The sequence below is a fragment of the Bombus flavifrons genome, chromosome 12, assembly GCF_040668555.2.
Source record: "Bombus flavifrons isolate JBK064 chromosome 12, iyBomFlav1_principal, whole genome shotgun sequence".
Taxonomy (NCBI): Eukaryota; Metazoa; Arthropoda; class Insecta; order Hymenoptera; family Apidae; genus Bombus; species Bombus flavifrons.
Window position 1 is genome coordinate 10,423,782 of NC_138453.1, and position 23,820 is coordinate 10,447,601.

The 23,820-nt window shown below is 53.6% G+C and overlaps 1 protein-coding gene across 7 annotated transcripts in view; it reads left to right on the top strand.

The window, feature by feature from the left end:
• Positions 1-23,205, top strand: part of tio (zinc finger domain-containing protein tiptop) — a 90,334-nt gene extending 67,129 nt beyond the window's left edge. For all 7 annotated transcript variants that reach the window (XM_069125128.1, XM_069125127.1, XM_069125126.1 and 4 more), the window contains 2 exons: positions 15,743-15,986; positions 17,070-23,205. In XM_069125128.1, the coding sequence (XP_068981229.1) occupies positions 15,743-15,986; positions 17,070-21,042 (4,217 nt within the window). In that variant the 3' untranslated portion in view covers positions 21,043-23,205. The remainder of the gene's footprint in view (positions 1-15,742; positions 15,987-17,069) is intronic.
• Positions 23,206-23,820: the final 615 nt, after the last annotated feature.

Genomic DNA, 23,820 nt, shown 5'->3' on the forward strand with positions numbered 1-23,820 from the left:
GAAAGCGGCAGCTCGACGAACAAAGTGGTCGCGTGGTTGCGCGCGCTACGGTATCGAACGTACGGACGCTGGCGAAACTCAAGGTGGTCCACTACATCCCTGGGTGAAGTTGACGCGCGGGGTGGACCTGTCGAGGAGAAGGGTCGAGGCTGGAAGCGGACGTGACACGGCCGTCTTGTGACCCGTACCGTCCCACCGACGCTCCGCTCCTTCCCCGTGCAACCCTCTGCTGCCTCCTGCCCCCTGGCCCTTGCCCTCCGACCCCCTGTGTCCCCACTTCCCAGTCCACATGCCACCGCGTCGACCGACCGCTGCTAGTCCGGCTCTATTGTTGTTATTATTAAAGGGGGTCGCTGGGGGTGGTTGCCGCTCGGCTGAGAGGGACGATGACGGAAAGGAAGGCGGCGTCTGCAGGTGACAGATGAAACAGCTACCCTCTCCCTCGCACCCTCTTTAGATCCCCCTTGTTCTCTCTTTGCGTTTGCTCTCTCCCTTGCTCGCTCCATCCTATTCCCTATCTCTCACCAACTCTGTTTCGCTTTCTCTCTGGCTTTTTCCTCTCCGTTCTTCCGTCGAATGCACTTGTTCGCTCGCACGCACACGATCCTTCCTACGACGAACGAGACGGAGCGAAAAGGGGGCAAAGGAAAGGGGATCGAAGCTTCCTCTCTCTCTCTCTCTCTCTCTTTCTCTCTCTCGTTGCTGCAACGAAACGTTCGTCCCTCGTGTACCACACCCCACGGTCTTTCGGCGCGGATGTGTGCCGTCGAATGCTTCAGCTTTCTTCGGACAGCCGAGTTCAACTTTCCACGTATCTCGACGGACGACGTATCAATCTGGATCGTTTGATCGACCCTGGGAATCGTAGTTACGCGTGTACGCCACTGCAGAGATACTACGTACGTGTTGGAACAACGTTCTCCCTTCGTACGGATTCGGATGGAGGAAAAATTGGGAAAGAAGGACGCGGAAACGGAAGAAACGGATATCGAAAAAGGCGGGCAGCGAGCCTAGCAGTTGGTCGAGGTTAGTTTCATCGCGGTCCGGTGTACTTTCGGGGTCTGTCGACGAAATGGACAGCGCGGGACACGCGAGGAATGCGCGTTTCGCGTTCTCTTGGTCGTGCTGGTGAAGAAAGGAGGTCGTGGCTACATACGTTTACTACGAATTCTCTGCCGTTTCACCGCGGAGGACACACCGTCCCAGACCACTCCGAAATAACTCTGCGTCACGGATCGTCACCCCCTTTAATCGTGCCCGGCACCCTACGCTAGGGATAGCAAGCTCCGGCATCCCGTTACCGTTCTCTGCGTCGACGAGATTCGAGGATTCACCGGAGATCCACGCCAGACAAAACCAATAAACCACTCTCCGGGACGATATTCGGAAGTCTCGTGGAAGGGACTCGGACTGACTGCTTGTCCCCCGTCCCATCTCCGCTTTTTCCCCTTTTTCGCTCTTTCGTTCTAACGACACCAAGACGAAATTCTCTGATCAACTTGTCCCGTCGTTCTGTCGCGAACGCACAATGCTGCTGTACAGAGCTTGCACTCTACCGTTGATAGATATTTGCGATATAGATACGTAGGAGGTGTTTCGCACGATTCGTGAAATTTTACACGAGTCAAATGACAAATTAATCGATACCGGCGAATTCTCCGATATAATTGGAACAAGTTCGCTAATAGACCGATTGAAATTTCGCAAAATGATGTACGAATTACAATTTGTCGAGAGTCGTTTCGTTTAATGCAAAATTGTAAAGTTCTGAACGGTCTAACTAATCTATAATCTGTTACCTGCACATTAACCAACGTTGCTGGTTTGCAAATCACCGTGCAACAGGATTGTTCGATATCCTCGTTACATTTTCAAAGCGTACGATGATAAAAATAAAATAGAGACGTTTCCTTGCTCTTAATTTCCTACTTCTCGATACGATAACGCGTACGTACGTAGTTCGCTACGTAGTTTAGCGTATAAAAATTTTAGCGTACTAAAAATTCGACGCGATGGTCTCACCCGTAGCGTATTTTATATATAATCGCAACGATAGCGAAGTATCCAAATACCGGCGTACCGTAGCGACAACGGGTGTGGTTCCTGCAGCCTTTTCCTACTTTGGTCACGCTCGTATCGTCCGAGGAAACGAACGTCTATCACGATCGCGTGGACTCGTTCCAAGGAACATCGCGTTGCTCTTGTAACGCTTGACCGATGCGATAATTTAGAACGCTGCGGCGGTCGAACACGACGATAAAAGCGCAACGCGGCTAGCGGGCCGGTCACGTCCGTCAACTGGAAGTCGTCCGTCGTCTCTTCGGACGACGGTGGACGCCCAGGCGTCGTCGCCGTTCACGGCATTGATCTGTCGGACGGCTGTCTTGATATCGACGGTGCGGCGGGGAGGGTGTGGAACGGCGGCTGCTAGACGGCTGCCTACTCCCTTAGCCCGCGAAATAAGCTCTCTCTGCCAACGTCCACGAGTATGCTCGCGATTGTACGACCGCTCGTCGAGCCCAGAGAGACGAGGGAAACTCGTAAACCGGAAAAATTGCAGGATGGACGAGACGTAAGATACGTCGTTCGAGAAACATTTCGCATTCGATCTGGTTGCCGTGTGTTTACCCTCCTCGAGGGATGCGAAGGATTTCGCCTGCCTTTCCCTGCACCGGCGTCGTCCCTGTCTCCTCTCGCGTCTCTATTGCTTCGGTTCGCAGGAATTGAGATTCGATGGGATGCTCGACCGATGTGCTCGCTGGCTCGTTCGTTCGCCGTCACGCGGCAAACGTTAATCGAGGCAAATTGAACGCCGCGCGGTTCTCGACGCTCGATTAAGTTCCCCCTCGACGATCCTTTCCACCCTCGCCGAGCTTTCAGCACGTCGCTTATCCGAAATTCCGAACCCGCTACCGGATGCGTTGCATCGAGTACGAGTCGTTCGCTCACGTTCCACCAAATTATCGCGAGTTTTCCTCGTGAGAATCGACACAACTCGGCGTGCTCGGCGCCAAAGAAACACGGTAACCCCTAAACCGGCAGCCGATCCACCGGCCCTTAATCACAGCCCTCGGTTTATGATCTCAGACAAAATTCCGCGAACTAGCCGCGGGATCGTTATTGCGGTAAGCCCGACAAATTGTCAGAGGATCGCTCGTTCCACGGACCCGTTTATACCAGAACCACACGGTGGGTGTACACCGTCGAATTAAGCTCCGAATTTCGCTCGATCGCCCGCAATTACGAATAACCCTAATTTTCAACCTTCTCGAGACGAGCGGACGAGTTTATTGCTCGGCCGGAGAATCCAGACGAGAGAAACCGTTCCACGGCAACCACCGGGGGAATTACCGCGACCGAAGGACCCTGTTTACAGCCGCGTTCCTTCGATTATCGTTCACGGCTACGATCGACTATTCGACTCGCCGTTACCGGTTAATCCGTTGCGGTCCTGTGTCCCATTCCGTGTCTTCTCTTTTCCTCGTCGAACGTTGCGATTATATCGGCGAAAACGGAGCGCAGCGTAACGCTCGCGGTGACGACGAAAAAGAGGAAGACGAGGAAGGTCACGAGAGGGAAGTAGGGGCTGTAAACGTGGCTATATCGGAAGAAGGCGAGGGCTCCGCGTACAGTAGAAACGAATACGCGCGCAAGTACCAGCACAAGGAGGAGGATAGGAGAGCTTAGGTTAGGTTGGTCGCCTGACCCGGTTGACAATCGATTGACGGCTGTCGCCAAGACCCTTCAGCCTTTCCACCTTCTAACCCGGCGAACTTCCCCGATCCAGTCGATGCCATTACTCTCCTTCTTTCCTAGCTAGCAGTACCTGTCTGTTCCGTCGGCTCCGATAATTTCTAATTATCCTCTACCACGGGATTAGTACAATGCACAGTTGGAAAAAAACTCGCCCGTTGTCTATTTTTATGATTATCAACGAATTGAGATCGTATGCAGAAATTTCGAAGTAAAATATATCGTACACGCGTATGTCGGAGAGACGGCGAGTTGTCCTTGCTTGTTCAAATTATTACTATACTATATAATCGTGCATATATACGACAGCAATTATTTAACCGATTACACGATATCGAAGAGCCCCTCGTGTTGTTACAGTTTCCATGGTCAAGCAATTGTGAACTGGACTCGAATGCCATTGAAAATGGCCAGAGTCGGCTGAAAGTAGCCGTGTTCTCACCTTTACTCACTCTATTACGTTGGCGATTTATTTCCTGTTACCCTTAAGAAGAAAAATGAAAATATCAAGTTTCGAGCGATGCTAATTCGATAGCCAAGAACCGCGATACGTTACGGTTGGAAATGCGTGCGAGATTCAGATAAGTCTAATTTATTATTCTTTCGCTTCGCTTTAGCGAAGTACGATTAGATAAATAACGCGTATCGTTTCGAAATGCTACCGCAACGAAAACTCACCTTTGCTCCGGCAACGGTGAAAAGACGCATACCGGTGACGAGTCACGAATCGACTTTATTCTATCAGCGTATTTTTCCCTCGTTATTCGTAACCATCCCCCGTTAACCGAATACAAATATAGCGGAACGGTGAAAGATACATCGAGACGCGTGGAAAAAGATTCTTTGGTGGACGTTGTGCACGGACGATTATACCCGTGTACGACACAACACATGGCAGCTTTCGCGCGCAAACATACAAGCAACGACACACACACACAGACACACACACACACGCGGCTTCCATCTCGTTCCTCGTACACGAGTCTCTTTTCCACGGTCGCCTGTGCACACGGAGAAAGCTTCGTGGAGGTAATAGGATGGGTATACACCGGGCGGTGTTGGATATTATTTGCCGAGGACAGTGACAAACGCCCGTCAACGTCATTTCCACTCGCAACGTCGCGTCGGCTTCCTGCGACAGTACCGACACCGTGTGCGATATCACCCTCTCCACGACACCTTCGCCTCTTCCACCTCCTCTTTCTCCATCTCTCTTTGCCCGCTCCCCTCCCGTGCAAGGCGAGCTAGAAACGTGACGAGCATATCTAGTTCTGGACCGACTCCTCGTCTCTGGCAGCCATCAAGAGGTGCCTCTGGTGACTGCGAGACGGGACACTGCTCCCGTCGTTCCGGTACTTTGGCCTTTCGATGCGACGCGACGCCCGACTCGCGGTTCCGCCTGATTCGCGACAACTTCCTGCGCTCACGTATTAACCCTCGCAGCGTTCGATCCGTGCAATCTCGGCGTACGAAAGTATTTCAACGTTTGCCGTAGAAAAATTCTACGAACGTAGACCGGACGCGTTATAGTCGAGATCGTTCGAAATTTTATTCCTATCGGACGGCGATAAAATTTAAAATCGATGGGGCAACGTACGCGGTACAAGACACGCGGCGTTTATTTCAAACGTTATTGCACAAGCTTAGCACAAGTATCTTTCTTCGTTAGAAACTGCGACGTACGACAGCCGATCCGGTCAAACTCGCGTATTTTCGTACTTTCGTAATCGTTTTCACCGATCGAAGCTTCGGAAAACGATGCCGCGACGCTTATCCAGCTTTCCGCGTTATCGTACGATCGATGTTTAACCGAAATAGAGAGAACTCCGACCGAGTAAAATTTCGATCGGAGCGTGAACCATCCCAGTTGCCTACGGAGAATCGAAAACTCTGATTCGTAATTCCTGAAACGCGTTCGTTCGCTACGACATACCGTCAGCGTGGCTCTCCGACGTCGTACAACAGACACACGGCTGCAACGTTGGACGAAAGGTGTTTGGCTGGCCGAGGGCACATCGCAAAGGGTTAAAAGCCAGCGAAATTTGCTCTTGTTCGCGCGGTCCATTATCATCGGTGCGAAGAAAAGAAAGCGCGTATCGTGAAGTGGACACGAGACGAGGTAAATTGGAGTCGCGACCGGAGAAATCGTCCGACCGGCGAGTAGCGAGAGTGGGGTTGGTTAGGCAGAAGGGTGTACGGTAACCGAGGTAGGAAGGGGGTACGACGACTGGAGCGGACGGGAGGAGTCGGCGGGAGGGAAGAGGGGGGGCGTAGGTAGTCATTATGTGGAGGGAGGTGACGTCACTGACGGTGACGGATGGCTACACGTCAGGCAAGTATAAACCCCATGGTACCCAATAAATTATTGCAACTATAAATTACTTCTGTGCTCACGATATAATGCCACGGCTACCGCCGGCACGATGGTGTGCGTGCACGTACACGTACGCGCGTGTGTGCTGTCGCGTCGAAGCCGAAGGTGGGGCGTGCAAACAAAGGTGGTACGATCTCCGACTAACTAGCCACGGTACGGGCACCGTTAACCCCGTCTGTTATTGCCACTCTTTCTCGCGTCTCCTCGTGTCTCATTGCGGCCCTGTGCGAGAACCCTTCGTTCACGTTGCACACCATCGTTTTCCAACCTACATATTTTACGGTACAACGTAGAGAATCCGAGATACGCGATCGCCAGCTGCAGCGAAAGAGGAAGGTGAATAGAGAAACGGAAGGTGAATCGAAGGCGGCGGGTATTCTTGGTTCGTTGGGCAATGAGAACCACTGACATAACATAATCCCTAGCAATTCGTAATAAATATCGTTGCGACGGCCTGGTTCGGCGTTATTGGTGTATCTGTCTCTCATCTCGATGCCTTTGGGGGGCTAAGAAGCGAGGCAAAGCGGCGGCCGAAGGGATCGGGGGAAGATATTATGGGCGTGCGAGTGAGTTATACGCTTTGCCGCATGTGTGTCGCATAAATCTGCTCCGACCTCGGTACCGGCCCCCTCGCGACTGCACTGGAACCGTTTCTAGACTTTCCTTCGATACCGACAGCCATGACGACAACGACGACCACGGCGACGACCACGACGACGACGAGAACCGACTCGACGACTGACTGACTGCTTTGGCTGCCTAGATAGCCGAGGCTATGTCGGCCGACCGACCGACCGACCGACTGTTCGGCCGACGCAGGACCGGCCGATCGATATCGGAGTGTACGCGTCCTTCCTAAACAGGCGGAAAATTTCTTGCCCGTACCATGCGTGTCGTTGAAAGGCACTACGAAAAGAACCGTCTTTGAGATTATTCTTCGTGTCGATCGCCCTGGTGTACCCGTCGATATACCGTTGCTCGTAAACCGCGTTCCGTGCTACGTTACACAAGATTATTTATAGATCAGTGCCGTCCTCGAAGCGGTATAGTCACTCGCGTTGGTTTCGCGGCTCCAATATTACCGCAAAAATCGACGTTTCGTGTAGCAACGGAACACCGTGCCCGTGACGACGGACGCGTTTTACGGGGTGGAGACTACGAAATTCTTTCGTCGCGACGTTCTCGAGAGCAAAGAGGAACGCGTCACGGCGTGTCGTGCTTCTATGGCAGAGCAGAGTGAAGCGAAAGGGCGAGGAGATCGAGAGATGCGCGCACCTGTCCTTGCGTACATCAGCCGTCCGTCATCCAGAGGACGGATCGGCTTCTGTCCGTGCACCATCTTCACCGGCAGACTCGCGCGCACCACGAGGCATCGTACTTATTTACGTTGACACAATATTTATTAGGACGGATCGGTGAGGCGGTCGTTCGTTCGCGCCGGCAGCCTATTTCGGGAACCGTTCCTCACAGCGAAAGACCGGCCAGTCGGTCGTTTCACGGGACACATCCACTCTCCTTCGGGATTAAGATACAAAGTCCAGTCAGGCGTCTTATTTTTTCACGGCTGTCACGAGTCATCGGCTTCTAGCGGCGAACGAGACTCGAAAGGGTCGTCGTACTCGTTGTGCCTGAGATTTCCTCGATCGATCGATCGATTGCGGAATCGAGCGCGATCGATGCAAGTATCATGCGCCGCGAACACTTTTACGATTAGCGAGCAGCGTTTGAAAGCGCGCGCTCATTAGCGAACATGTTCGCTAATAGTTTTCGCGAACAATGCCATCCTCCTCGGTTAGAATGTCAAATAGGCGCGTACATCGTGTATCGGTAGTTAACGCTCGCTTGGCTCTACCGTCGCCGATTACCGATGTTCCTAGTGTCAACGCGTAACTGGCGGCATTTACAAACTCTAGGAATTTTTTGCCAGCGTGATAATTTAGAAAATACGCGTCGCGGAGTGTCGCACCGTTGATCGATGACTACCGCTGTATGTATAGTTGTATAACCATTTATAAACTCCTAAACGTTTCTGTCTGCGTAGCAAAACGTAAAATGTGTCAAATTTGCTTGCGCTCCGCTCGCGAACTATTCCCAGCAGTGGACGCGATACAGTGTGTCTGTTCGGGAACAGTGTACGTAGTCGGTACGGACCCAGCGTTAGGACGCGAACGGCGAAGCTCGTCGGTTGGAGAATTCGGCCCTCGTTTCTCGCGCGACCACTTCGCGCGGGGGCCGCGACACGCAGAGGCTGTGTAAACGAAACGATAACCGGACGGATCGACACCAGCTGCTTCGTGTTTGTTGCCGGTTCTATAAATAGAGCGAACCGTCCGCTCTTTCTCGCGTACTCGAGCTTGCACCATCCGCCCCGCGCTATCCTTTCCCTCTTTTCTGCTTCCCTTTCTCTCTTCCCGGTGTCCTTTCTCCCGGCGAGAGAGCTGCTCCCGCCTCGCTATCCCATCCTCCGACTTTTTAACTCTCTCCCGCTGCTTCGTCTCCTGTCCGTAGCCGACTCGAGAGACGTTACTTCGCTGACAATTATTGTTGTCACGGCCTCTGCACCAGCAGTCGGTAACAGGAGTGACATTTCGAAAGGCGGCGTGACGGCGAGTGGAAGAAAGAGACGCGGAGGACGAAGAGATTCGGAGGTTACGGTCGAAGAACGAGGACAGGGAGGAGCGGGGGGAGGGGGGGAGAAGAGTGACGGATATCGTGATGAAGGCGTCCTCCTGTCATCTCTCCTCTTCCACCTCGCCAGACCGTCGCCCCGTGGCTTCTCGACCCACCGCCGCCTCCGCCGCCGCCGACATCCTTTCCTCGCTTCCGCCGCCATCCGCTTAAATCGCGCGTTCGCGTTCGCGTCTGACCATAACGCGTCGCGAATCCTCGAAGAAGATGGAACGCGAACGTCCGTTCGAACGATACCAAATAACGGCCGATCGGGGTTAGGTAAATTTGGTAGCTACCGTTGAAGGAACAGACATAGCGAGATCATGAAATCGTCGAGGCTTTCGAACTTACGTACTTCAAGTAGCGTTCGTCGTATCGCGAGATTACTGCACGCGTAACTGTAATTATATAGAGAGGAACTGTATCCGACTAGATCACCGAGTTCTGTCTTACACGTTCGACCTGGCAAGTTGTCGGAAACGAAGAAATTAATCTATATAGTCTTGTCAGTTTCTTCTCACGCGTTATTTATGTACGTACTCGCTCGATCATAGCTCGGATAACAGGGTATACGTAAAGCTGATTCGTTCGATCGTGCAAACGATGCTACGTTATATAATAACGTACGCGTTACAACAAGCTGAGATTCGACGATGCAAATTCGCTATCTCTTCCCTCGATGCCTGGCCAATCTCGTTACGACCGTTAGCTCTCGGAAGTGTACAGAAACCCTGACCTTTTGAAACCATCGAAATTTCGTTTTTCTCGCGATCGATAGATGTACGATTTCCGTGTACCGCCGCCGGCTACCGGTGAAAGCATATCGTTCATTTCCGGTGGATAACGCGCGGTTGGACACGCGCGAAACAACGCGGGACGTTGCGAGCGGGGGAGCTGGAGCGCGACGAACCGACTGCAAAACGGGTTTGCGGATTTCAGCTTTTTAAGTGGGAGCAACAGCAGCAGCCACGGCAGCAGCTACGGCAGCCATGCATCGATCATCACTGTCGCCTGTTGCGCGATCGACCGGCCGAACGAACGAACCAAGCAACGAACGAGAACAAACGAAAAGAACGGTCGGTCTTACCGGACGCGCGTATACCATCATCTATCATCCATCATCCAGTCGTCCTGCCTGCATCAGCGGACGCACCGATGGCGCGACCGTGCGTGCCCGATCATTAATACCGTTCGGCCAAGTACGCGCGACGCAATTTACTCGATCGTTTTCCCGTGCTTCTACTCCTATCGAGACCGATATCGCGAAACTTCGCCGCGGGCGGCGTCGTTAGCGAGCGTATTAAAACGATCTCTCCACGCAACCGAAATTCTTACGTTCGATGAGTTTCGTCCTTCCCGATGACCATTCGCCATTCGCGCCACTTTCTTACTGTCCACAGTGGCTGTACGAATCGATGGAGGCTGCATAAAGCAACGTACAGACCACATCAACGTTATTGTCAATATCATCGTCGTTATGGCATAATGTTCGCATTCAATTTACTTTCTCTGGACAATAGACGCACGGTTACGGAGACGACGTTTCTCTAGAAAATCCAGTACGTTTACACGCATCGCTTTGTCGGATATTCGAACTTATTTTATCAGCCTCTTGTGTATCTAAATACGATCACGCGGACGACATTGGCAGGATCGCTACACGGCCAACAGATTTCACCGTCATTTCGATCTTTTGTCCGATACCGCTCGATAGATTTGAACATTTCATGTATTGCTTTCTTCGTCGTACTATCTCCGCTCCGGATTAATCTCAGCCCGCACCAATGTATCTTATCTCGCGATGTATTAATTCGCGTCCATTGTGATCCCACAGTCACGCCAACGTTAACTTGCGTAACCTACGCGTAGTGTATACGCTTCCCTGCAAAGTATCTGCTTGTGCATTTCGTCGAGCGAAGGATTTTGTTTCGTTTCATACGTACATACGATATTCTTCTAAAATAGTTTTGTTCCTCGGTTATACCAAACCAACGAACGAATAAATATTTTAGCAAATATGAAATACGAACTGTAATAAACGATAATAACGAGAATGTAAATTATTCGCAACAACATTGGTATGTAACGATAACGATCGTCTGAACGGTCCTTAAGAAAATTATGATTGCAATATTGCAATTGTATTTATTGGAAAAGAAAGAAAGGTATGCATTTGACGTTCGATATAAACTCGTAGGACGTTTTAAAAAACCATTTGATTTTGATGGATTTTTCATTGGTTTTTATTGGATTATTCGTATTACTGGAAAGTAGAGCTGCCTCCGTGTTGCCTTTGATGATCTATGCAGATCTATCGCGAACAAAATGTATTCGCTCGTAAGAGTGACATTTGATCATTTCGAGGAACGAAATGCATACAATGTGAGGGTTTCTCGTAGGAAAATATACGAGCATAATGTTAAAATGTTAAAATCATTAGTAATGTTAAAATCATTAGTAATCGCTTTGATTAATTTCGTAAAGCGAAAGAATTGAAATACGCGACGATGTTGCAAAAACACTAGTTTGTAAATCGGGCTTGGAATTGATCGGCGCTTATATCATCATTTTACGACGAATAAATTTACGAGTAGAAGTTATTTATTTCTTGAAAATCGAATGTTTATCGCTGAGAGTCGATCGGTTTGACTTCTGAACGACGTCTAGGCGCTAGGTAGACTTTAGACATTAAACAACTAGGAGAGAATCGGAGAAGGGAGAATCCGCTTGATTTATAAGATATGATACTTTGTTTGGTATTCTTTTTCTACTTTTTATTCTTTTTATATACGTATTTAACATATTTAACATATCTGCATATTTAACGTACGTTTTTTCACCTACATAACTTTGCATACATTTTCTACGAACGCGCAAAGATCTACGATCCAGTGATAAACAAAAGCTTTTTGCACGGATGGAAAATTACGACTAATCAAAAGCAATCAGAGTAGTTAGACGCACGCGATTGACGCTGGTAAAGAGTCTCACCTTCGCGGAGACTCGTGTGTCACGATCGATCGATCGAACGTCTTAATCGGTAGCTGGTCTCGCGGGAACAAAACGGCCAGCGCATTTTTTATGCGCCGTGTTGGAACCGCGAGAGCGAAAGGAGACGAGGCCCGTTCGAACCGGTGGAGAACGAGAAGGGAACGTGGCGGTGGAACTCGGCGATGGAAGGAAGCGATTCGACAGGCTGATGGAGTGAGTGTTGACTTAGGATAACAGTCGGCTCATCGGTCAATCAGTCAGGTAGACTACGGTAGGTCGGTGCTCCGTCTTCGGTTCGGCCCTGTCGTCTCGTTCGGACGCTTAAGTGACTCACGAATCCGACCACCCGACGTGTTTCATCCTGCAAGACAAAGCGATCGGACGAAGAGAAGGAAGATCGAAAGGGGGAGAAACCGAGTCGTAAACATTTGCGTCAACGCCGAACGCGACGCGTACGATCGAACCGGTCGAGCCCGAACGAAAAACGCGAACGAGTCGCGAGAACGTTTGAAGAAACCGCGAGGCTGAATCGTGCGAAGGGCGGTGCAACGAAGCGTCGGTGGCATAGATGGCGAAAAGCGGGGAAAATCGTTCGCAGGAACTGAGAAACGACGACGCGTCTCGCGCGTCTGCAACGCAACGCGCTACGAGCTGGAACACGGGTGAGATTCGAGAGCCACAGCCGGTTGCTTGGAGAGGAAGAAGCAACCGTAAGAGAAGGAGCAACGAGCAAACGAGAGCGAGAGAACAGAAAGAAGGACGGAGCAAGGAGAATGGATTCACCCGTCAGTCACTCTCTGGCAGACCGCGAGAGAATCACAATGCGAAGCCTCCCTTTGCTCTCCGTCTCTCTTCGTCCTTCTGTCGGACCGCCCGTTCACCCGTTCGCCCGCCCGCTCCTCCCGCTCGTCCGTTCGTCCGTCTGTCTGCCTGTCCATCCGATCGTCTCTTCGTCTGCCTCCTGTCACTCTCCTCGCCAGCCTCCCGACGGTTCTCTCGCATCAGGAATTCATCTCCTCTCCTGTCCTGTCCTGCCTTGTCCTCCACCGTTGCTCCTTTTGTTCCCTCCCGCCTTCGCCCGCCCTTCCACCTCGCCTCCTCGTCGCTTTCCTTGCTTCTCCGCTTTCCCGTCACCGCACCGTCGCCACCGTCGCCGCGCCTCATTATCGCGCGCCGTTTTATTTCCGGCACGTTGCTCGAGACCGGCTCGCTCGATCGACCGGTCAACAGGTTCTTCCCGATTCGTCGTGATTCGTCGTCGATCGTCGGTTTCCTCCGGATCGCGTTACCCACACGGCTGGCTAAATTAAGTCGCGGAGATAACGAGCGCAGCTCGCGCAAAGGAAAATTCGTTATCTAGATTTGCCGTGCAAACGATATTAAACTCGTGCGAGCCGCTGTTTTCTCAACGTACGAGATGCTTTAACGACCGGTCTAATTGCCAACAAATCTTGCCGATTTGATACGACGCAAATACATAAATCCAGACGAGATCGAGATTTATCGCGCGATCATCTGCATCCTTGGATGATATTGTTGGTGATCGGAGTAGGCGATACGCGGTTCGTTCGAGGCGAGTTACGAAAAAGTGGAACAGAGGCGGTAATATCGAGGGCGAGATGCGAGACAAGACAAGACGAGGCAAGGAAATCCGTTTCTTCGTAGAAAGAATCGTAATTGACGAAGGGCCGTAGCACGGCTGAAGGGAATATCCAGACAGATCGGTCCGTTGTTGCACGTTTACGTTAACATTTTTGACATCCCACGACTTCGTCGTTTCTCGATACGCCGAACGATCGCCAATACATTAATAACGTTTTGCTTCGTTTGCCATATAAACGTAACTGTTGTCCTAGAGTTTTCCGAGCGAGGCTGGTAGATCAGGCTGCATTACTGGTTACGAGGATATGAAAATACAGTCCCGAGTCCTGAACGATCTTGAAAAATATCTTATCGACTACTAGTTAGAATTACACGTCAAAAGCTACTTGTATCGCAGCTGGTAAAGTTAAAGGGTAAAATAACGCTGCTGTTAGGATCATTCGGAGCGAATTACTCGGCCTCGTCGATCACACCAACCTTCCAATTGGAAAACTAAAGTTGTACGAAAAACGTGCACGTGCCCTTAAACTTGTAGCAGCAGGAATCATCAAGCGTTATAAGTGCGGCAACCATGATCGGTACATGCCATAATCGGTAAAGGGCCGCGATGTTCGCTGCGAAGTCGAGCACGCCGGATATCACGCGGTAGCATCTGCTAAACCGGTGTCAGGGCTCGGCCGCTTTAAACTCCGTACGCCACGCTGCTTGCTCCCCTCGTATGTTTCCCGCGGCTGTATACGCAACCCCCCGTGCTAGTTGCTTCGTTAACGACCAGCCAGTAGAAATACGCCGTATCTCGGCTGGTGCGAGCATTTGCATTCCGGTACCTTCAGCGGGCGCGAGGCTCGTGGTTGCGCGGCGACATCCTGGTGGACGATGGAACGTGGACGGTTCCGGGGCGGTGGATCGGGTCGCGAGACCGAGATTGAAATAGCCGCGAGAAAAGAAGCGAGAGGAGCGAGGAGGGGAGAGAGGAAGGTGGAGAGGAAGAGAGAAGAAAGAGAAGAAGCGCGTTGGTTTCGTGGGCGAACGAAAAGAAGGGAAACGCGACAGGGAAAAGAGAGCGTGCGAGGGATGCTGGAAGCGGGCGGAGCTCCAACGAGCACCGGTGGTCCGCCCTGGTCTTCGAGTTGTCGCGTATCCCTTCTCGGTAGCGAACCGATTTCAGTCGATCCTCGCATGCCTCGTTCCTTTTAGCTCGGGCCCTCGTTGTCGTCTTCCTCGTTCTCGTCGACGACGCGGTCATCTTCGCGGTCGTTGGTCGTTGCTCGTTCTCCATTCTTCGAGCACACCTCCCGTACCCCGACCCAAAGGGTCGGCGAGCAGCAGCGGAGCGCAGCTTCTTCCATCGAATCGTTCACGGTCGCGCAGGGCTTCGGAGGGCCGCTCTGGCCCGCTCCGGCCCGCTTCGGCCCGCGCCAGCCGGAGAGAGACAATGGACAATGGGGACATAAATCTGCGTAATTAGTTGCCGATGCCTTCTCGGATCGATGCGCGATCTCTTTTCCCTCCTTCTTCCGTGGCCCATCGGCGAACAAACGATCGTTTGGTTGGCCAGTCGGCAAAGTAGGACGGTGCTCTTCGTCCTGCTTGTCCCCACCCCTCTCGGAAGGGAGGTGTGCTGAGTCCTTTCCGCCTCTTTCTTCCTTTTGCTCTCTTCGGCCACCGGAGAGATGCCCGGATCCACGGGCTCCTCGTCTTGCGCCATCTCGAACGAGGACGCGTCACCGGAACAAGATGGCGATCCCCGTTGCGTCCGTTCGCCGATACTCGCCGGAAATCCGATTTAACGACCGACCGGAACGGGTCGCGTTTCCGCCGCTTCTGGACCAGCCGGAGTCCCGTCGATCCGATCGTCTGCTCGCCTAGAGCGTGAAACGACGACACGCTCCTCTTCTGGTTTTCAGCGTCGAAGTAGAACGTTCGATCGTGCCGGTGATTCGTTCGAGAGTCAGAAATGGAAGGGCAACGGAAGTCCGTAGGTTGCTCGACAATGGCACGCGATCACTTTGCTCGACGCACTCTCGATGCAATCCCGCGTACCCTCGTCGCCGCGTACTGTCGTTCGCGACGTCTTCTACGTCGTCGTAGCCGCGAAAGGCCGATAAATGAGCCGATAACGGCATTGTCTCGCGCCAACCGTCCTCGCTGTTCGCCTCTTTACGTCCTTTTCCAACGCTCGCTTTCCTCATTTCCAAATTCTCGGTGCGAACGGCGCGGCGTGGTTACGAGACGCGTCGATCTTCCTTTCCTTCCTCCTCGATTCAGTGACTGGCGCCGTAACCGCGCCCCGTTCGCCGTCTAGGCCGCTATCGCGTCGCACTGAAACGATCGTACGATTTTCCGTTGCAGGGGAGGACGGAGTCGAAGGCTCAGGGCCTGGCGCGGACCTCCAGGGCGAGGAAGGCGACTGCGTGGAGGATGACGGCCCAATTAGTCCTAGCGAGAGAGGTTGCACGACGGCAGCCAAAGAGGAAGAGGATGGGGACGCGACCGACGAGGAAGACGACGAGGACGCATCGCCGCCCACTCCACCGCCTTCCGCAACCGCGAGACTGAATCCTACTATTTTAAGGGACACTGGACCACCGGACAGGTAAAAATCTCGATTAACGTGCTTCGCGATAATTACGAAAGGAAACGGACCGAGACGAGGCGAAACGAAACGAAACGCGAAGCCTATACTTAGGAAGAGACGAAGGCGCGACCGTCCAAAGTGGTATGAACGTAAATTTCAACGAACACGGTTCGCTTGAAACTCATTAGTCGGTGCTTTACTGGCAGCATGGTCATAAACCGCCTAAATCAACGAGAGCGCCGCTGCCGTTCTCTTTGAAGTTGCCGGCGTCGGGCGCCCCTCGTGTACACACACGGGTATTCTCGTTGTTTGAGCGCAACGAATCGTCACGGATACGTGCGGCGCACGAGCGAGAGAACGGTGTAAACGTCGCGTCGTTCGCTGTCTCTGCTAAAGGAAACACGAAGGGGAGAGAGGCGAAGAGATGCGGCGCGCACGAGGACAACAGAGAGAGAGAACGAAGGAGGGATAAATAAGCCGGTGCCAGACCGATATCGGTGACTGCCGTGCGACGTCATACAGCTAATAGAGATAGGCACGTGTTACGCGTCGGCCTGCATCGACGATCCCACCAACGCCGACGATGACGGCGCTCCACCACCGCTCCGGTACCGCTTTGCCGCATCACCGGTTACAACGGGGGCGGTGGTGGATGCGTGTGCCGGTGGCAGGCTGCGGCAGTGGCGCCTCCGTGTCCTCCGCTGCCCCGCCACCCATCGAAAACTTCCCCTGCATGCGTGCCGGCGCCGTTCCCCTTTCGTCTCGCGGCACGCATTCGGCATTCAGTCAGAAGCAGTCAGTTACGAGCGAGCCGTCGTCAAGTCTACACAACCTCTCTCGCTCGCTCTCCATCTTCGATTCGGTTCGCGTGCCGCGAGCAGCACGCGACACGACACGCCGCGCACGGATCCTTCGTCCAGTCGCCAGAATCGCAGCGAGCCTCGTCCACAGGATTCGACCACGGGTATCGATCTCCCGCTGTTTTTCGTCCGCGCGAATCCGATCAACGCCTGCGCGTCCCTGCGATGCCAGCGATTTCGGCCGTCCGATCTTCACCGATCATCGCGCGTAACGTTTCTCCTTTCTGTTTCATGCTTTCAGAGAGCCAATGAGTCCACGCTGTCCCTCGAGAGATTCTCGGGAATCGTCCGGCCCGGCGACCGGAAGTCCTCCGCCGCCAGCGACGCGAAGCACCGCGAGCCCGGTGAGTCCGAGCGGGATCGTGCCACTGCCCCTCGGAAGCCATCCACTGCTACCCCCTCATTCGGCGGCGATGATGGCGGCGTACCTGCAACAGACCCACCAGAGACTGCTACTCGGCCACTCGCCGCTATCCCGTGGTTCCGTGTCTCCGTTGGTATCCTCGTCGTGCTCGCCACCGGCAGCTACTCCTGGCCTTCTGGTCTCGCCCAGTAGCGTCGGCGAGGTATCGCCGTCGGCCACACCGTTGCCCGCGGTGCTCGACTTTAGCACGAGGAAAGCGTCGTCGACGGAGGACGACGAAGAGGAGCAGATACTGAACCTCAGCAAGCCGCCGACACCGTCCTCCTCCACGGAGGCGAACAACGGACCTTTGGATTTATCGGTGCCCAGTAGAAAACGACCTGGACCGGAAGATTCTCCGCCGCTGCCCGTTCGCAAGTCCTCCAGGTTGTCCGCTGGCACGGCGGCGGCAGCGGCGGCGGCGGCAGCTGCGGCGGCCGCAGCGGCTCACCAGGAGGCCGCTCAAGCCGTCACGGCTGCAGGTTTCGGCAGACCACCCGTCGTTTCGCCGTGGACGTCGCCCGTGGTCGCCTCTCACTTTCCCTACTTCGCGGCCGCGGTCGCGGCAGCGGCTACTAGTCAACAGCAACTCTCGCCGAAGAGCACCGCCGGCGTAGTCGAACATCATCAGCAACTTTGGAACGGCAAGATGAAACCACCGTCCGCTCTCGACAAGTCGTATCAGCCGAGCGAAGCGACCAAAGCCCTGGAGAAGATGAGCGAACTGAGCAAATTGGGCGGCGAGGATCTGTTCAGATCGAGCACGAGCGCCGGCAGTGGCGGAGCGAGCGGAGCCGCGGCAGCCGCAGCCGCAGCCGCCGCGGCAGCGGTCGCGGGCAACGCGACCGCCGGCTCCACGTCCGGCAGTCGACACAGTGCCTGGCAGTCTCACTGGCTGAACAAGGGGGCCGATCAAGCCAAGGACGTGCTCAAGTGCGTATGGTGCAAGCAGAGTTTCCCCACGTTGGCCGCGATGACGACTCACATGAAGGAGGCGAAACACTGCGGCGTAAACATGCCCGTGCCAGCGGCCGCGTCAGCGCTCCACCCGCAGCCACCGAGCGTGGCCAGTATCGTGACGCCGCAGCAGCCGCATCAGCCGCACCAGCCGCAAACCACCGCGTCCAGCAACAACGCTGGCTCCGGCGCCGGTGGTGGTGGTTCCGCGACTCCGAGCAGCAAACAGAGTCCATCCGAGTTGAACCTGCTGATCAAGGAGACGATGCCTCTGCCGAGGAAGCTGGTCAGGGGTCAAGACGTTTGGCTGGGAAAGGGAGCCGAGCAGACCAGGCAGATTCTCAAGTGTATGTGGTGCGGTCAGAGTTTCCGCTCTCTCGCCGAGATGACGTCGCACATGCAGCAGACGCAACATTACACCAACATCATCTCCCAGGAGCAGATTATCTCGTGGAAGTCGTCGGACGAGAACAAGAGTGGCAGCGGTGGAAGCGGAGGAAGCGGAGGTGGCGGTGCAGGCAGTGGATCCGTAACCGGCGCCGCTGGCGGCGGGGGTGGCGCGGTTACCGCCGGTGGCGCGTCCGGACCGCACGCCGGAAACGCTACTGGCCCAGGTTCCGGCGCTACCAGCAGCCACGTGAGCGCCGTGCTCACGTGCAAGGTTTGCGATCAAGCGTTCAGCTCCCTGAAAGAACTGAGCAACCACATGGTGAAGAATTCCCACTACAAGGAGCACATAATGCGATCGATCACCGAGAGCGGCGGTCGCAGGCGGCAGACGCGGGAGAAACGCAAGAAGTCGCTGCCGGTGAGAAAATTGTTGGAACTGGAACGAGCGCAGAACGAGTTCAAGAACGGCGACGCGGCTACCGGACTGAGCCACAGCCTCGGCAAACACGCCGGTCGTATAACGTGCGAGAAGTGCGGCGAGAAGATCGAGACGACCATCTTCGTCGATCATATACGCCAGTGTATCGGAGCGGGCACCGTGGGCGCGAATCAGCGAAACTTCCTGAAGAACGCGTTGATGTCGAATCACCTACCGGCTACGTTACCGCCGACCGAGACCGGCCGCAAGAGCGTCACCGAGGACGGTTCGTCGGTGTCCTCGAGACACCATCGGTCGCCCTCGTCGGCCAGCGACGCCACCACACCAGGAAAGGACACGCCGACACCGACCGCCGGCGAGACCACCGGTAGTTCCTCGCCATCCGTGTTGAACGCTATCGAGAAACTGATCGAGAAGAGCTTCGATTCTCGCGTGAGGCACGGTACACCGGGTCTGCATCACGCTCAACCCGGAGCCCCGATGGGTACAAGCATCTTGAAGCGGCTGGGCATCGACGAGAGCGTCGATTACACGAAACCGTTGGTCGATCCACAGACGATGAACCTTCTCCGGTCGTATCAACAGCAACATCAGCATCAGCAGCAGCAGCAACATTACGCGACAAGTACGGCCGCGCGGCGGGAACGCAGCGGAAGCGAGTCGAGCTCCGTGTCGGAACGGGGAAGCGGCGGTAGAACCGACGCGATGACGCCGGAGAGACGCGTGGACCTTTCGTCGGTCGGCCACTCGGACACCAGGCATTCCCACCATCATCGGGTCACGCCGGACAAGCAATTGGCTGCGCAAACCTTGCCCTCGAGTCGTCACCATCCAACCACCGAGGAATCCGGGGACGAGGAGTCGTCCACGACCGCATCCGTTTCCGTTGCCGCGGCCAGTTCGGCCGCGACATCGGCGGCGAACGTGGTCGTCAAGAAGGAACCCCGAGACGACGAGTCGGAGGATCGCGTGGCGAACGAGGAGGAACAGTCGCAGACTCAGTCACAGTCGAATCGCGAGGTGTTCGTGAAGAAGGAGATCATGGAGGATTGCAGAGACGAGGAGGAGCAAGGTTCGTTCAATCATCGACGAAGCAGCTTGCACGAAGGATCGGAGGAGGGTCGAGAGGTGTTGTCGCCTCGCATGAACCCACCGACTCCTAGATCGAGCGGTCAACCGGAACAGATGGCTCGCAGCCCCTGTAGGAACAGCACCAGCAGTCCGACGAGCAGCGACCGGTCGGTAACGCCGCGTGGAACACCCGACACGAAGGGGTCGAGCAGTCTCGGGGCGCTTTCTTCCATGTTCGACAGCCTGTCCGGTGGCGGAGGTGGCGGAGGCGGCGGTAGCGGTGGCGGCGGTGGTGGCGGTAGCGGCGGAGGCTCGAACAACGCGGTCGACTCTCAGGGACGCAAAACCAGCAGCCATCCTTTGGCCGCGCTGCAGAAGCTTTGCGACAAGACGGAGACGCGAGGACCTAGCGGCAGCGCGGCCCGATCCGGTGGCGGTCCTGGAGCCGCGTCCGGTCTCGGAGCAGCGGCTGGAAGTGGCGTGGGCGCGACCGGACCCGGTTCCGGGACGACTCCGGGAGCGATCTTGGCGTTCAGCTGGGCCTGCAACGACGCCGTCGTCACCGCCGACTCGATCATGAAGTGCGCCTTCTGCGACACGCCGTTCATCTCCAAGGGCGCGTACAGGCATCATCTGTCCAAGATGCACTTCGTCAAGGACGGCGTGATTCCCGATCCACTGACGATCGGCCGATCAGCGGCGGCCGCGGCGGCGGCGGCGGCTGCTGCTGCGGCCGCGGCAGCAGCGGTCTCGCAAACCTCCGCCACCGGACCGCCGCCGGCCGGTCACAGTTCTTCCTCGCCCCCGACTTCCCAGCGCAACAAGTCGCCGCCGCTTGCACAGGCGAACGGTAGCCCGTCTCAGTCAGCGGCCTCTCCCCTCGAAGAGAGTCCGCACTCCAAATTTCTCAAGTATACGGAGCTGGCCAAGCAGTTGTCCAGCAAGTACGTATAGTCCGAGCCCCGTAAGTAGCGGTGCCACTTGTACATAAGTGTATCTATACTGTAACGACTGTAACTAGCGACGCGATTGCAACACCATTTCACCTCCTTCGAAACCTCCGCCTCGGGACATCCATCCTTTTTCGCTCGCGATTCCATTATCCGGTCTCCGCTGTTTCCTACCGCCTCGTCTCTCGTCTTTCCCTCGTCCTCTCCCTTACTCCGCTTTCCACCCTCTGTTCGCCATTCCCCTCTTTATACCTATCGCTCCTTTTCGCCCGTTCAAATCGAATCGAACCAACTCGTCACCGGATAATCGAATCGCGCAACGAACACAGAGGGAGGAGGCAGATATCGAACGTGCGTTGATTAAATTGTGATGCCACCATATCTCGCGGCACTGCTGAGTCAAGGGGCTCGGCGAGCGACAAAGTTTGTGATTTTATAAATACTTAAGGACATTTACGACTGGCGTTGAGAAAGATAGCGATGCGATGCGAAAGATCGTGCGATCGACAGAGATAATTTGTATGCTTGAACGAGCGCGTGTCTACACGTGTGTACGTGTGCGTGTGTGTATGTGTGTGTGTGTGTGTGTTTCTGCGTACGAAAGGGAGAATGCGCGTGGTAGTGAATAAATGAACGACGGAAACGAGTGCAAGCGGAGAAAAGAGCAGCCAAGGCAGAGAGGATAGCGACTAAAATTTTCCAAGGTGTAGGACGGCAAGGCTTACCTGTCACACAGCTGTCGTAAGGTCAGATCAGCATGTATACCTCTAGAACATAAGAGCGTAGTTGATTAGCGCATAGGCTAGGCTAGGGTCCGCCCTTGTATAGGAATCTCTTTGTTGATACTTAGAACTGCGAAACCGGTGAGATCGCGTTCGGCATTCGGACCTCGTCCAAAAAAGTCAACGAGTGTTCGGCAAAGCGAACCGGCTGACGAGTACGACGACGACGATGACGACGATTGCAGAGTGAGAGAAAAGCGGCATAAAAGGAGCATCGAGAGCAACGAGAACACGGTGCAATAGCGAGGCTCGCAGTTATACTCGAAGCACACGTGCGCGGCGAGTCGAGCGCGCGCGACGCGGCCTCCTCGAACGTTATCGTTTTCCTTCGCTCGTAGCGTACGAGTAGACCATTGTAAATTTTCTTTGTTCAAATAATATTTATTGCGCCGTGCGAGTCGACGCGACGTTTTAAGTGTAAAATACTGTCATTACTATCGCTCGGATTATCGCGAATACCGTGTATATTGATTACGATTACGATTATTCTCTATACAATTAACGAATGGGGAAACGCAGCGAAAAAGGAAAAAAAAAAAGAAACATTTCGAACGGCTACCAACACGCCGGGACTCCATCGTCTCTCGGCTGAGCGGAAAAACGGCGCGCGACCAACGCGTTCTCTGGCGAATCGTCTTCTGCCTGCGTGCGTGCGTGTGTGTGTGTGTGCGTGCGTGCGTGCTTGCTTGCTTGCTTGCTTGCGTGCATTCGAGAACTGGTAAAGTAGGAACGAAAGGGAAACGAGAGTAAAAGTGGCTGACGCCGCGAAGCGGGCAAAAGCGACACCGCGAGAGAGGAATTGAAATCCGGACGAGTACGATCGCGCGAGCGAGAACACGAATAACGTGTGAAACGCGAGAACGCGAAGAAGAAGGAAGATGTGAGTGGGAAAAATTGAGCCGAAGGGACGATGATTGCGCGCGTTCGAGGACGAGTTAAAAGCGCAATTTTGGAGCGGAACACACTTGTATACGTATTTCTTGTAAACTCTAATTCTTCCATCGCGGACTTTAAAAGTATTTATCGATATAACGATAATATTAATATTATTATTGTAATTATATACGACTGCTGAGAGAATGTGGCGGGTATAGGAGAAAAAAGAAGAACGTGGTCTACGTGGATGCGATACGCGGCATCATACGCGCGGAAAAAAACGAACGCGGCGCGTACGCACTCGCGGATACGAGAAACGAAACGAGAAATAGCCAACCGTGCGATAAATACGCTCGAAAAGTACCTACCTACTTACAAATGCGCAACCACAAAGATATGCATCATGTATACGCGACTCTTGAAACCATTTTACCAGATTTGTCATTATTTAATTATTTCGGTTGTATTTTAAAATGCAATTAAAGCTCAAATAAATATATATGTTATAAAGTAAATTCTCGTCTAAGTTTTCTTTACTCGTACATCTACATCCCGTGTATCCTTCCCTGTATGCCATAACTGTTATATACTAGCTGTCATACTATTTTTCGTTTCACTGGATATCATATCAAGTACGGATCACAAAAATCCTAAAGAAAGACTAAATTTTCCATTAAAATATAAAATCCTGCCTACAAATTGTCTATAAGAAACCATCGCTTCCCACGAATTTACAGTATATCAAATTCGTTTACGCAGTCGTATCGGTCCGGTGCTCGATTGTTTCCGGTCATGTCGGTTCGGTGCATCGAGCTATTTCCAAGTCTTTCTTCCCACCAACGAAAATGGTTATTACTCGTAATAAAATTCGCTTGTCGCAAATTTTCTACAAAACTCATAAGAAAATCGTCAGTGGATCCAGAAAAATCTGCATTAAGAAATTAAAAAGAAAAGAAAGCAGCGTGTCAGGACAACCGATTGACGAAAGAATTTCTCGTGCCACCTCCTTGCACATGTTATTCCTCTGATACAAACTCTCAATTTTGGGCCACAGATCTCTTCCGGTTTCCCAAAAATTCGTATTCGATAGGGAATATCCCGATGAATTCGATCGATCAAATTTT